Source organism: Symphalangus syndactylus, chromosome 1 (genome assembly GCF_028878055.3).
Source record: "Symphalangus syndactylus isolate Jambi chromosome 1, NHGRI_mSymSyn1-v2.1_pri, whole genome shotgun sequence".
NCBI lineage: Eukaryota > Metazoa > Chordata > Mammalia > Primates > Hylobatidae > Symphalangus > Symphalangus syndactylus.
Genome location: NC_072423.2, coordinates 125,248,894 through 125,264,059, shown reverse-complemented (window position 1 = coordinate 125,264,059; position 15,166 = coordinate 125,248,894). Strand labels below are relative to the sequence as shown.

Genomic DNA, 15,166 nt, shown 5'->3' with positions numbered 1-15,166 from the left:
CACTTCTTAAGATGTCTTTATTAGGGACTGGCAATAAATGGAGTTGTCTTGAAAGAGATCTGAAGTTTGGTTATCATTCCAGACTATTTCTTCAATTAGCTAAACTCAAAAATGCAAAACTGGATAAGTATCTCATAAAAATGATCTGACTCAATCTTCTCACAAATGTAATGCTACTAGTAATTAGGAAATTCAGAGAAACATGAGAACTGTAGTAAAATAGTTACTTGAATAATTGCCGCATTTTCATAAAACATATGGCACATTCCCAAGTCATGGTGTTTGACTGAGACATATTGAAAATGCCATAAGCTTGAGGGAAGAAAGGCATAATCATTTTATTGAAAACCGTTTGAAAGCTTCAGATTAGATACTTCTAAGGAGGATTTTTAGATTGCTTTTATTTTATCTGGATTATTGTAAGCACTATAAAGAAAATCAAAAGAAGACCAGGATCATATTCTTTACTTTGGGCACTAATCAAAGTACTGTCTGACTTTGTTGGCTTAAATTCTTTCACTTTTAATTGAGATAGAGGGCTTGCAGAAAAGAGAACATTTTAACCACTTGTTTTGAGTGGTTTGTTTTAAGCAAAATTACAGAGTGTTTTGAAAAAGCTCAACAGAGTATTTTTAGGGTACAATGCAGGAATATTATTTGTAATGATAGCACAGTTGTGCATGTGTATGTGTATATTATCATCTGTAATCTTGTTTATAGTAAAAAGAAACAGAATGTTGTTTGATGCCAAGTCCCAATTCTTATTCATTGGACCGAGTCATTTAGAACTGTTATCAAAATATCTCTTTTGTAAAAGGATCCCAGCTAAGGAAAAGGATTTAATAACACTGTTGAACAGCATCTCCATACATATTTTTCTGATCTGGCAAATGCTAAATTTAAAATATCCTCAACCAAAAGGAAATGTATGCATATATTGTATACTATACAATGAGATGCAAGGTGAATTACGTTTCCTCTTTTCTAGAATATATTTATTTTGTAAATTGAAAATATGCACATATATGTGTATGTACATATATGTATTATATATAACGCATGCTATATATATATATAGGTGTATCTTTAGTATATGTATGTGTGTGTATGTACATGTATCTACCTATCAAATTTCTTATATGAGTTTTACTGTTGAAGCTAAAGGCTTGCTTCCTCTGGGCTGGAACTCATCTTTTTCTGTCATTGCTGTGAATCTAGAAACTACACCTCTCACCCTTTTTAAAGTACCTTTCTGCCAAGTACACGACAGAAATACTTGGGTGTTAGGAACCAAGATCGTATGACTATTTTGCTTCTCTTTTGAACTGCCCTTGGGCTCATTTCCTTGTTACAACCATACTTACAAGCTCCTGTGCAGAGGAGCCATACTTAGTTATTTTATTTTATTTGTTGCTTCCCCAGAATGGATAAAAAAGTCTTAGGCACTGTGCCAGCGCTCAATAATTACATCATTATTGAGGGAATATCTACTGCCCATTATATATGTGGGATGGATAATGGAGCAGTTTTTTAGCTAATGTCATATATTTGGAATGTGGTTCATGTGCAAAATTATAATTGATAAAACATCTGATTTAAGCAAGAATAAGACAAGTAATGATTTAAAAATTTGAAGGTATCTGCCAATCATGTGCCTACTAAATGAAACAAAAATGAAACTTCCTTTGTCAGCACAACTGACTTGGCTCTTACTAAGTACTAAATATTTGGCACACTGAAATCAACCCACTCACATATACCCTTGCAATTTCCCCAATATAACCATAACTTTTAATTTTGTCTGGCCTCAGACTCAGCTTTCAACAGGTCCATTTCTAACTTTGGACCTCTTGCCTGTTCTTTCTTTGCTTTTCAGGCATCTGGATGAGTGAGGTGTCACAGAGGCTGTTTTTCAAAGTTGTCCCTGTATAACATTTTCATCCTTCTAAGGCAAGCCTGGAATCTTGGGTTTGATCTCCCTCTGGTTGTCTTGGACCCAGCCTCCTTTTGGAAACTTTTAGCAGAAAGCTCAGCTTTGTTGGGCTATTTTACTTCAACTCAGTGCAATCCAGAAATGCCAACAGGCATTGGCATCCCTCAAAAACTTGTTAATGTTCATATATGTTATTTTGATATTTTTCTTGGCCATTATCTGGTGCAAGTTCAAGACTGTGTTATATAAAGTCATGCCATTTGCAGGGTCTTCACTTTGAGGAGGCTTTTAGAGCTGTTCTCTTTCAAATGCTTCTGATGGACTTCCGTAATTCTGTGTTTTTATTTTTATCAGGACTTCTAGCATCTATTAATCCAAACTGCTTACGCTTTTTTTTATTAAATGAATCATGAATTTTGTGTTCTGTCTATAAATGTATCTTTGCAAGGTCTAAGCTAATCCTTATCTATCCATAATCAGTAGCTCCCTCATAATTTAACTATCATCTTCTAAAGACTAGGAAAAGAAAATCTCTTTCTCTCACCCCTCTCTCTCTTTTTAAATAATTACCTTTCTTGACAGAAGGGTAAATTCAGAAACGCTTTGGTGTTCAAAACCAAGAGCATATGATTACTTCACTTCTTGTGTGAATTGCCCTTTAGTTCATTTCCTTGTGAGGAGGGTCCATGCTTAGTTATTTTTTATTTGCTTTTTTTTTTTTTTTTTTTTTTTTTTTGCTTTCTTGAAATTGATGACAAGGTCTTAGGCACTGTGCAGGTGCTCAATAATTACATTATTATTGAAATAATATCTACTACCCATTATGCATGTTGATGTGGATAGTAAAGCAGTTTTTCACCTAATGTCATATCTTGGAGAGAAATGAGCATTCTGCGTTTAATCCTTTTCTCTGCGCCTACTCTGCATTCAAAGTGCCCCGGCTTATTTCTGTCATTGCACTCTCTTCACCTATGCCAGCACCCATGCCAAGGCCTGCTGAGCGTGCTTGTGCAGTTTCTGACATGAAAACCTCCTCTAGGCTAACTAAGCCGAGGGCCAGCCAGCCCTTTTTTCCTCTTTAGTCTTCGGCAGCTGTCATTCAAACTAATTGCTTGTATTCAGTGTAATTGCATCTGGATTGGTAGAAATCATAGAATATAGAGAGGCTGTCATTGCCTGAATTGAAAACCAGTTGTCACCTATCCTGGGTCTCTTAGGAAATTGCTTTTGTTCTGTTCTCTAGCATCCATCTTCTTTTATGTTTCTCAGTTCTTTCCATCTCTCCTTGGTGAGCATAAAAATCAATTTTTTGTACTCCCTTCTCTTTCCAGAAGAACCTGCCATCTCTCTCTACTTAAGCGAATCCTTAGTGCTTTTTCTGTGCAATTATTTAGAAACATCTCCTTCTTCTAGCCCACAGCATATTAATCATATTTCACATGGAGGACCTAGAATTTATCAAAAGACACATGAATGTTTTGGGATTATGTTTTAAAATTCTAGTTATGATCAGATTTTCATACTTCCTTAGTTTTCACTGGGGTAAATCAAAAGCCATATAGAAATATAGTAAAAATCCTTTCTTTTTCCTTTCCATTGTGCATGTACATGTGTATGTGTGTATGTGTGTGTGGCTGTGTGTGTGCACAGCATGAGACTTATTTTGAAATAATCCCAGATGGAGTTGTATGCCTATCTCTCTGATTTTTTTTAAAAAAGCTAAGTACTTACAATTTTTATCGTGTCTTTTAAAAATATAGAACAAATGAAACACAGGAAAATTAAAGATCAGAACACTAAAAGGGCATATACATTTTTTAATATTGAGCTTTTAAAAATCATCTTCCAAATTGCTGATTTGGGAGGAAAAATGGGTTGCAGTTTTGAATCTAGAAGAAAGTTATTTTTCAAAAAGAATATTCATTCAAAACAATAAAATGCATCTACGTGATAGGAAAACAAGTGCCTGGAAAATGAAGAACATAAAAAAAGAGAGAGCAAGACCAAACAGTTGATTTTGTCACTGTTTTGCAAATATAATTCTGGCACATTTGCTTCCCCATCACAGCACATTATCGTTGGTTATGAAACGGATCGGAATTTAGATACGTTTCTGAATATGCAACGTTTAAAGTTTCTTGTTACTAACACACAAATATATTTGCACTCAAAATTTGTGGTAATAATGGGGAATACTAACCGCTGGTTGCCATTCCTAAGTGAGTTGAAGTTAAGGCTTTTGCTCTCTATGAATGAGCATGTTGTTTGGCCTTACTACAATCTCAGCATTTTCCTCCCCAACTTGCTCCATTTTACTTTCTTAATTTATTGAGCTATACAATATATAGGGGAAGTGCATGACCTGCACACATCTGAAGTCCAGACCTTAATAAATTTTTGTGTGTGTGAAAATCTGTGTAACTTCACTCAGAACGAGACCTAGAGTATATATAGTTTTCCTATCAGTTTCCTCAGGCTCTCCCAGAGGTACTGATTTCCTTTATTTAGCATATTCACTTAGCTAATTAGCTTGGTTCCCATGTTATAACAGTCTGTTCTTGTATGAATATCATATGTACTTTTTTTCACTAGAATGTCTCATTTTCTCTGGGTCAGTTTTTAAATTCTTTACCTGTCTGTCTTCCTTTTTTTTTTTTCTTTTTAAGACAGGGTCTCACTCTGTCACCCAGGCTGGAGTGCAGTGGCACAATCTTGGCTCACAACAACCTCCCTCCTGGGATCCAGTGATCCTCCCACCTCAGCCTCCTGTGGAACCACAGGTGTGCACCACCATGTCCAGCTAATTTTTCGTATTTTTTTTAGAGACAAGAGTTTCGCCCAGTTGCCCAGGCTGGTCTTGAACTTCTGAGCTCAAGTAGTCTACCCACCTTGACCTCCCAAAGTGCTGGGATTATAGGCATGAGCCACCATGCCCGGCCCTTCCTCCCTTTTGTTGCAAATTTTTCTCATATGACTGATGGTCCTTGGTTGTTCTTTATTTATATTGTTGAAGAGTAAGGCTGTTGTTCTTTCCTCTGCCATCACACGCTTCTTACCCTGGATAAGAATGCTCATGCAAGCCTTGTGTATCAGAACAATGTATGGACTGAGATGCTTTAGAATATGTGCTAGGGCAGAGCTCAGCGTGTTATGCCTTAACATGCCTCACCATCTCCCTTATACCAAGATAAGGAGGATCTTCCACTGAAATATCAACCCCATCCCAGGAGCCCCATTCTCTCTAGGTATTTTGCTCAGGTTCCTAGAGAATATTTCTGTGACTTCAGCTTGTAAACAAATATTCCCACTGCTCCTTTTCCAATAGGGTTACAGGATTTACTGAAAAGGGAAGAAAAGACTCACAAGTAGTTCCATGAACAGTTTGCCAATCCGTTTCCTCATGTTCTGATGCTTCTCATTATTTATCTGCCAATACTGGGTGTTACTTCACCTTGAAACATGTCCTTCACCTCATCTGACTTCTCATTCATTGATTCATAACTCTCAGTTACGACACATTTTTTTTCATCGTTACCCAGTTGTTCCATGTACTCATTACGTAAAATTGGATAATTCACTTCAGTTACTTGGCATAATGGAAAGTGAATAGACTTTGAAGTCTTACTGACCAGGGTCATTTTCTAGTTCTCTCACTTACTGTTTTTTATATTTCTGAATAAGTTGCTTGGTCCCCCTGAGTCCTAATTTCTTTAGAGTGGAAATGAGAATATACATCTGCAGGTTGTTAGGGGAGCTGAGATCATACATGTAAGGTGCCTGCTACTGTGCTTGCCACATAGAAAATCGGTTTGTTCTCTCCTTTACGCCCCCACACACCCTGCTTTACTGCACTTTTCTCTTCTCCTTTCAGCTTTCTATTCCCATAATTTTTCCAGGAATGGATCTTCATTTTCTCTTCTGAAAAACAGAGAAATGATACCTTTCTTCCTCACAGGAATTGTGATGAGGCTCAAATGATGCTATTTTGTAAACTATAAAATACTCCTCAAAGACAAAGCAATACTATGATGAATAGCAGTATTAATAATAGTAAACCATGCTATTATTTCATAAGGCAAGAGAATATATATTAGCTTTTCCATTACAAGGTGATTCTGTGATGTACTACTTTTAAAATCTAAAACCCCGGGTACCCTTGCTTATGTCTATTTCGGGAAATGAGTGAATGGATATGTTATGTTACATTGTATATTTATTGGAAGAACTGATAATGATTCTGAATTGGTGACAAGGCTTAGTAGCAGCAAAATAAATGTATTGGTAAATAACTTGTGACTGAATGTAGCCGGAGGTGTGTAACTGGAAAGCAGCCGTTATCCTTCAGTGTATGTTATCTCACTAATGGCTGTGAGGTGCAGTGCAGCAAAACATCTAGCTTTGTGAAGATTGCTTCTCCACAGGCCTCTCCACTGGCTACCTCCATCCACAGATACATTTAGCTTTGGCAAAGCTCCCTGAAGGTGGTTGATTTATTTGCTGCTTCCTAAATTGCTATGGGCTCCCACTGTCACCTAGCTTAAGCCAAGGGTCACAAACAGTAAGGCCTTCACATTGGTGAAGGTTTTGGGGTCTTAGATTTCCACTGCCCTGCCCCTTTACTTTAGGTTACTTTTTGAGTATCTAACAGAGTGGTTCTTTATGTCAAAGGACAGATGGAGAAGCCTACCTGGACTAAGCTCTGATTCCATTGCAGGCCAGCCCTTTGTGAATCCCGATGGAACTCCTGCAATATACAACCCACCCACCAGTCAGCAGCCCCTGCGAAGCGCCATGGTGGGGCAGTCCCAGCAGCAGCCGCCACAGCAGCAGCCCTCCCCGCAGCCCCAGCAGCAGGTCCAGCCACCGCAGCCACAGATGGCAGGCCCTCTGGTCACTCAGGTAGGAGGCTGGTTGGAAGGCAGGGAAGGCATGTACCCTGAGATGAAGGCTGCATAGTCCTCAGAGCAGCAGAGAATCAGGGAGAAGGGTATATTTTACACTCAAGCCTCACAAATAAAACCTGGCAGCATAGGGTTCTTTGCAGATTGACAGGATTTTATCCGAATCCTTTAGTTTAGATAGAGGTGAGTGCCCCATCCAATAACTTGCAGGTTGAAGGCATGAAAGTAGGGAGAATAAATGATTTTTTCTTAGGTCTAAATGTCCTTTTTTTAAATGTATGGAGGAGCCTCTCTCAGAGACTGAACTCTAGGTCTTTGTGTCATCTTCCTCCACCATTCCCGTCACAGATCAAATGCTCATGTCTGCAAAGAGTCAATATTGAATTCTTCATCAATGGGAAGAACAGAAATCAGTCAATTCCAAGGACTGGCTGTTCCTACATCCTCCTCTTAGAGAGATGCAGAGCCGCCCTCCTTTGCTAGGAAGACACATAGATGTGTCCATAGAAACCTGAAGTGTTTCAGGTAGGCTGCTAGAGTGAGACTCATTTTAAATTCTTGATATTACTTATTTGTTTTGGGGCAGTATTTTCAGACCCAGAGGATCTAACCAACAGTATCAAACTTACATAAGTAACTTCTTAAAGAAATAATCACTAAGTGCAAATGAGCCTCTCTCAAGTGTGTCTGGCTCTGGTCTTTCAGAGCCTTGACTTTTCTGCGGTGGCTAGTTCCCCTCCCTGGAGTGCACTGAATCTAGAGAGCCTATGAAGGACAATGGTGTGCATCTTGTGAGATTTCAACCCGAGTGCTTTTCTGTCACCTGATCAATTTTTTCTTTCCTCCAGTCTGTCCAGGGGCTGCAGGCTTCCTCCCAGTCAGTGCAATATCCAGCAGTCTCTTTTCCTCCCCAGCACCTCCTACCTGTGTCTCCAACGCAGCACTTTCCCATGGTACTGTATTATGTGTATATGACTTTTTCCCCTAGGAGAGCACATTCTCTGATTTTACTACTTTTTTGTGTGCCACTGGCTGACACTGGGTGGGTGTCCTGGGCTGACTGTGAGGGGCTATGTGTGAATGTCTCATTTGTGAACATTACAGCCCATCTCTGCAAAACAATGGTTTCCTTTCTGTCATCTGTCTGTCCCATGCTGAGTGCTTCTGTGGTCTGGTACCCTTTTCAGAGTATACCAGCTAAGAAGGAACTGAATGCCTTCAGAGTTAGAAATCAGGAACAGAGAGATACAGGAACTTTGCATGAGGGTTCGGGAAAGATCTCAAAGATGGTGTTGGGATGGGAACCATTATCACCCTATGCTCCTGATGTAGGTGTCCCCGCGATTCCAGTCTCCCAATTTTCTTTCATTTTTCCCTCAAGTCACTAGGTCATTTTAAGCAACTGCTTAAAGGATGAGCATTGCTTCTAAATTTCAGATCAGGCCAGTGAATAAATACTCCCTCATATAGTAATATAATCCCACCCAGCCTGTTGGTGATACTGGTCCTGGCTCCATCTTTGCAACAGCACCGGGGGTGATGAGTATGGTTGGTTCTGCCTTATGGGTGTTCTCCAGAGGCAAATTCTGTGGTTTCTGCTGGGAAGACAAGCTGACCCTTCAGGACAGAACATCAAGCCTTCCTTGTGTGCAACACCATCCTGAGGAGCCTGTGCCTTCAGTGGAAAAATAATAATTTGTTTCCATTGAAAGAGAAATATTTGGATCAAAATTTTTGTCATCTCTGACTCTTGGGATGATTAAAACCTGATTTGTCATGTTGTGTTCTCTTGTTATGTTGTGGCCGAAGAATTATTTTATTTTATTTTTTCCAAATTGTACTTCCCGTCTCTCTCACAACTCCAAGAGTATGTCCTGTGTCTGCCTCACAGTGCCTCTCTTATTACCAAGCTGATCCTGTGAATTCCCTCATTTATTTCCATGACTTGCAGAGAGATGATGTGGCAACACAGTTTGGCCAGATGACCCTGAGCCGACAGTCCTCTGGAGAGACTCCTGAACCCCCATCAGGTCCTGTCTACCCGCCCTCCCTTATGCCACAGCCGGCCCAGCAGCCCAGCTATGTCATCGCCTCTACAGGCCAGCAGCTTCCTACAGGAGGATTCTCAGGCTCTGGCCCTCCCATCTCCCAGCAGGTCCTCCAGCCCCCTCCCTCACCACAGGGATTTGTGCAACAGCCTCCACCTGCACAGGTAGGTGTGCTTCCTCATGCCTGTGACCTACAGCTGATTTATGATGCATTTTGACCTTTATCTTTCTATGTAGAAAATAACCAGATTCAATCCCTCTTCCCTTTCTAGTCTATATTAATATTCCTCACGAACAGGAAGTAGTATATTTTTTCGTGCATCAGTTGTTCAAAGTTATAGGGCTCAGAAAGTGAGTTGAATGAAACTGATCCAACTGCCCATGAAAACAACAGGGGAATATCCCATTTTCCAGGCTGCTGGTACAGAGACCATAAGAAAGCATTCCCTCCCCTGTGATATCCAGCTCAGGGGATTGCCCAGGAAGGAAAAGCCTTGGGGAAGGGAAAGGTCTGCACCTAGGGGACTTTCAACACTCTCTTGCTGCTGCTCCAAAAATGCATTCTTTCCTTTCTTATCAATTCTCAAGCTAATTTTCTGGGGCTAATCTGCTGCTCCAGGCAGGAGCTCCTCTATGAATATAAAGGAGGAAGGTAAGCTGATGTCCACGGTCCTTTTCTCTCCCTAAGGGGAAGCAGAGCTCACACGTCTCTCACAGGTAGCCATTAATCATATTTAATTGACTTGAGCATGTAAGACACCACAGATCACTGATTTTTACTGTCTTCTCAAAGACTGATTATGTGTTGCTGTTCACCACCAAACATCTCTGGTGCTCTCTTGGGTATCCCTTGCAGAATATTAGAAGTGATTACTGTCAAGATATAAAATGCACAGAGGCATTTTCTGGTCCATTTTCAAGGCACACAGATTCCAAGAAAATTCCATCCTAATTATGAAGTATTGCATTGGATGAGCTGTTTAAAGTGCAGTGTCACCTTCTTATCATTTGTTTCACTGCCTTAACATCTTGAATAAATTATTTTCTTTTCAAGCCACACAAAACCCTCTACCATGAAATAATTGTCACTAAATTGTTCATTTTATTTTGAGTGATTAATTAATAGTTCATCTTCAGTTGCCTTCTCTGTAATATCTCTTCAGAATTGGGATCTTAAAAGATGTGTAAAATAAGTTTAAGTTACAGAAGAAAGGGCTTCATTAAGGTATTAATATTTTTACCAATAAATTAATAACCTCAAGCTTAATTATTGGGAAAAATAATTTATCTCTTTTGGCCTAAAAAGCATTTAAGTGTCCTTAGTAATTTCTGCTGTCAAACAAAATGTAAGCAGAATGTTTAATTAAAGATCTTTAAAAAAATAAATAAATAAATGAAAATTAGCCAGGCTTGGTGGCTCAGACCTTTAACCCCAGCACTTTGGGGGCTGAGGCAAAAGGACTACTTGAGCCTGGGAGTTTGAGACCAGCCTGGACAATATAGGGAGACTTCATCTCTGCAACGAATTAAAAAAAAAAAATAGCTGGGTGTGGTGGCACATTCTTGTGGTCCTACCTATTTGGGAGGCTGAGGTGGGAGAATTGCTTGAGCCTGGGATGTCAAGGCTACAGTGAGTCATGATGATATCTCTACACTCCAGCCTAGGAAGCAATGCAAGACCCTATCTCAGAAAATGAAATAAATGAATGAATAAATAAATAAATAAATATTTTAATAGGAAAGTCTTTCTTCACTGAAGAGATTTCAATATTAATCCGCTGCAGAAACAAAAGCAATTCATAACCCCTGTTGTGTCTGTGACAGAAATATTTTCATTCCTTCTTTAATAGATTTTAAAAAAGATAGAAAGAGAGGGAGATAAAATGGGTGTCCATGGTTCATAATCAGTCTAGACATTTATGAACTTCTTTTTGAAGAATCACAGATAAAGGTATAGGCTATAACCCACAGTAACTTTCAATTTAGTAAACATTTTAAAATCTGATTACCCAACTATGGAAATATGAAAATAACTTAGTTCAGATTCAGCCCACAACCGTATGTGGAAATATGTTAAATTTCTGCAGAAAATGAATCTATTTAATAAATGTAAAGGTCGATTTCATCTGACTTATCATGTATGCTTCCTAAATGCCCATTGGAAAAGCACATGGACGAGACAAAGAGGGATTTGAAGAAAAGAAATGGGAGAAGTGCATATTTTTAATAGTTTCTTCTTTCTTTTCTCTTCTAATCCGCTCATTTTTGGATTCTCCATATTTTAACATGATTGGTTGAAAATATACATTTTTGTCCTTTGGGGCTATTCTTACTCCTTTCTTCCTTCACCTCTCTCCTTTCAAAGCTTTCATACTGATCTTTTAAAAGATTCCTGTTAACCTGGCTTTATTTCCATCCTCTCTAAGAGAGGATGAGGTTAGACCAACAGCTCATTTGCTTCATCCGGTTGGGGATCACAGTTCCTGAGAGCTGACCAAAGCGCCACCTTGGAGTGGCACTGAATGCAAGTAGCCAAATCTCTAGCACAGCTTGTGAAGGTATCACAGAAGCTATGTCTGGGGAAAAGAACAAAAACAAAACAAACAACAACAAAAATTGAGTTTAAATTTTTTTTCCATGGAGCTGTACTTTTATTGTAACCATTAGTGCTCATCAGAACATTTTTAAGTATAAATTCCTTCATCCCTGAGGATATTTTGTGTTTTATATTGAACATAAGAAGGGAGATCAAGGAATAGATATCACACTCTTGAGCTTACATTTAAGCAAGACACAGTCTTTTCTAAAGGAACAAAATGCTATTTCCTAAAAGACATGTAAATACCAATGCTGACAAATAAATTAGATGATAGTTGTTCCTATTTTTAGTATTGGGAGGCGTCTGATGCATAATGGTAGTCATCTTTAATACCACCACAATTTGCCAGAGCATAGCTAAATGCTATTATTACTCCAGAATTATTTGTTTTTTATTGTTATAAACTGCCTGACAAAAAAGAGAGAAGTAGTAAGAGCGAATCACTATAAGCAATGTATACAATGACTTAGTTGCCAGATACTGACCCAAGATTGCTTTAGACTCATTCAGCCTCTTGCCCTTGAATATCCATATGTTATGTAGCCACAGTTATAATTCATCATGATTCCATGAAATTGCAGAGCTACAGGTTCACACAGATTAAGTTATATTTTGTTCCCACTTTATCCTCAGGCAGTAAAATATGTTTGAACAGCAATATTGAAATAGAAAAGTGTTTCCTATTTGACTTGAGCAAATCAGAAAACAAAATAACCGTGAAAATCACAGTTCTCAAATAATTGACTTGTAATTTTATTCTATGTATATAATGTTTTTAGGCACTCTACTAGGGTACTTCAGTTGTCATTTTAGAGAATATGATAGGCGAAAACTCAGAAGCCCAGAGATAGAAAATAATTAACTAAGATTAGTAAGAAAGTGACCTTAAAATAAATGAACTGAGGCAGGCAAAGAAGTCTAGCAGATCACGAAACATTTGATTTGGATCATAATCAAATAGAATAATTTTATTCATTCTCAGTCATAAGAAAGCTAAGAAGGTAGCATAAACAACATTTTTATCATATTTCCCCTTTTAGATTGAACATACTTTTTTGAATGGTGGTGTGTACCAATCATTCTGCAGTGTGCTTTGATAGACTACCGTATTTCATAATTGCATTCTCTGCGCCTTTTAGGCTACAGATCAGCAGTTTTCATGTTTCACCCCTGTTTCCATCAGAAAAGCAATTCAAGTTAGATATAATATTTAAAATGTAGGTTTTCATTGTTGATGATAACTGTTTCACTCTCTCCTGTTTCATCTAAAAAACACAAAAGTCTTGTTTTAAAACAACCATTGTATGATCACGACTAGGTCAGCAATTGAGCAGGATTTATCACAGATGGCTCATCTCTGCTCCATATGGCTGGGGTGGCTTGACTAGGGCTACGCTTACATGCCTGGAACTGGAAGGTAACCAGTCAATTGGGGGTACCTGTGTTCCCCACATGGCCTTTTTCTGCAGCAGAATAGTCTGGACTTTTTTATCTCTTGGCTGGGTTCCCTGCCTACAGACGTGGAAGCTGCAAGCCTTCTTTAGGATCAAGCTTGAAAGACTCAGACATCATTTCTGCCTCATGGCATTGGTAAAAGAAAGTCACAGAACCAGCTCAGATTTAAGTTTGGGAAATGGATTTTCCCTCTTTACGGGAGAAGTAGCACGTACATACACATAGGCATGGGAGAAGTTTGCGGTGGCCATCTTCACAACCTACCACAATTATAAGATGAAAACATATTTTAAGTTTAAAAATTTACATTATCTGCATTCTCATTATCTGCTTTCTTCCTCCTTTCTTCCACAGATGCCTGTATATTATTATCCATCTGGTCAGTACCCTACCTCAACCACGCAACAGTACCGGCCCATGGCCCCGGTTCAGTACAATGCTCAGAGGAGTCAGCAGATGCCACAGGCAGCACAGCAAGCAGGTACTTGGAATCTGTTTCCCATTTGCTTCTCAACCCAGTTACTTTTGCTGGTGAATCTTGTGCTCTTTGGATGAGTGTCCAAGCTTGGCAATTTAAACCAGCACATTTCCTCCACCCAGAGAAGATGACAAAGCATTTGATTGACTCTGTGTGGAAAAGTAGTAGGTACAAGAAGGTGAAGCATATGGCAGACTAGCATCCCTGGCATGCATGCTAAACAGTCTCCATAAATTATTTTTTGATCCTTCTTCTGTTAAAGCAGAAAGTCAACCACGTCCGTACCTTTTTAGTTCATACCTTCTTTTAATTTTTTTTTCTTTTCAATTTGAAGAGTGCTTCCTCTGTTCTTAAGGCTAGGGAACCAAATTAGGTAGTTTCAATATCGTGCTAAAAGATACTGCCTTTAGAAGAAGGCTACTGACAATGCAGCGTGTCTCGGTGGAACTCTGACTCCATGGTTCACTTTCACGATGGCCACATGCCTCCTGCCCAGAGCCCGGCAGCCACTGTGCAGTGGGAAGGGGGGCCGATACACTGTACGAGAGTGAGTAGCAGGTCTCACAGTGAACCGGTCTCTTTCCCTACTGTGTCACACTCCTAATGGAATGCCGTTATCCAAAGAGCAGCACGAACCCGACAGGGCTGAGTGACTTGTGCTAGGGAGAGGTTCGTGTCATTCCTGCTGACCAAACTGCGGGAAAAACTGCTAATTGTCATGCTGAAGACCGCCTGACGGGGAGACTCTGCCTTCTGTAAGTAGGTCATGTAAAGAGCACGTGCTCCTTGCTGCTGCTCATAGATGCCTGCTCCGTGATCTGATTTCTGCACTGAATCTATGTGATGCATATGGAATGTATACAGATACATGTATGTAATATATACACAATATGTACCATTTTTATAAGCTATGAGAAAAGTGCAGTTCTTGCCAAGGATTACCACCAATCACAGACATCCTAAGAATACTGATGCTGACACTGCTAGCGTCCTGTCAGATTGGAGAAAGAATTAAATTCCCCCATATTGTGGATGGCTACATGTTCTTTGGTTTATCTCATGGCCTATTTAAAGTCTGCGGGAGAAGAATTAGAGAAACCTATATCTTCCAGCCAGATTTTGTCTTGTTTCAGCACTGTATTAGTTTGGGGAAGAATATATTTGACCTCCGAATTGACTTTAGACTTTTACAGTGTTTTGAGAACACTAAAGGGTTTCAAATAACTATTTATTTTAAGAAAATCACTTGGCAATATTTTCTCTGATTTGTGGAAAATGTTATTGTCTTTATCATTTTGGTGGTAACTGTGCTATCAGTTTAGATACATGCTGTAGAAATGTGTTGCTTGCATTCTGGACGATCTTATTTTATGCTAACGTTAATTAAAGGGTTAATTTACAATCTTGAGGATCTTGGTTTAGGGGCTATGTGGAAGTTTTCTTCTTGGTTACTAATGCCTTTAGAAGAAGAAAGATGCAGATATCGAATTATAATGATTTTTATTAGGTTTGGTGCCATTGTGTGGCAATTTTAAAAGAGATTATTTCGGTCTCGTGGTAGAGTGTCATCATACAAAGAAACGCAGTTACGAAACATGCTCCAATCCACTAAACCCATAAACTCTAGATCTGTATGAGGGGATGAGAAAGTTAGATGAATACGATAACTGGGCAACAGAATTAGATTTCAAAAAATTTTTCAAAAAAGTTTAGGCCTCCCCCACTGACTTCTACATTGCTTTTTCTCCTCTT

At 39.0% G+C, this 15,166-nt stretch overlaps 1 protein-coding gene across 47 annotated transcripts in view; it reads left to right on the top strand.

Moving 5' to 3' along the window:
* The window catches only part of ARPP21 (cAMP regulated phosphoprotein 21), a 156,776-nt gene that overhangs the window by 92,914 nt on the left and 48,696 nt on the right, over nucleotides 1-15,166 (top strand). For 46 of the 47 annotated variants that reach the window (XM_055283923.2, XM_055283736.2, XM_055283671.2 and 43 more), the window contains 4 exons: nucleotides 6,648-6,832; nucleotides 7,683-7,787; nucleotides 8,786-9,046; nucleotides 13,291-13,417. In XM_055283923.2, the coding sequence (XP_055139898.2) occupies nucleotides 6,648-6,832; nucleotides 7,683-7,787; nucleotides 8,786-9,046; nucleotides 13,291-13,417 (678 nt within the window). The remainder of the gene's footprint in view (nucleotides 1-6,647; nucleotides 6,833-7,682; nucleotides 7,788-8,785; nucleotides 9,047-13,290; nucleotides 13,418-15,166) is intronic. The other variant, XM_055283843.2, reaches the window with a different exon arrangement.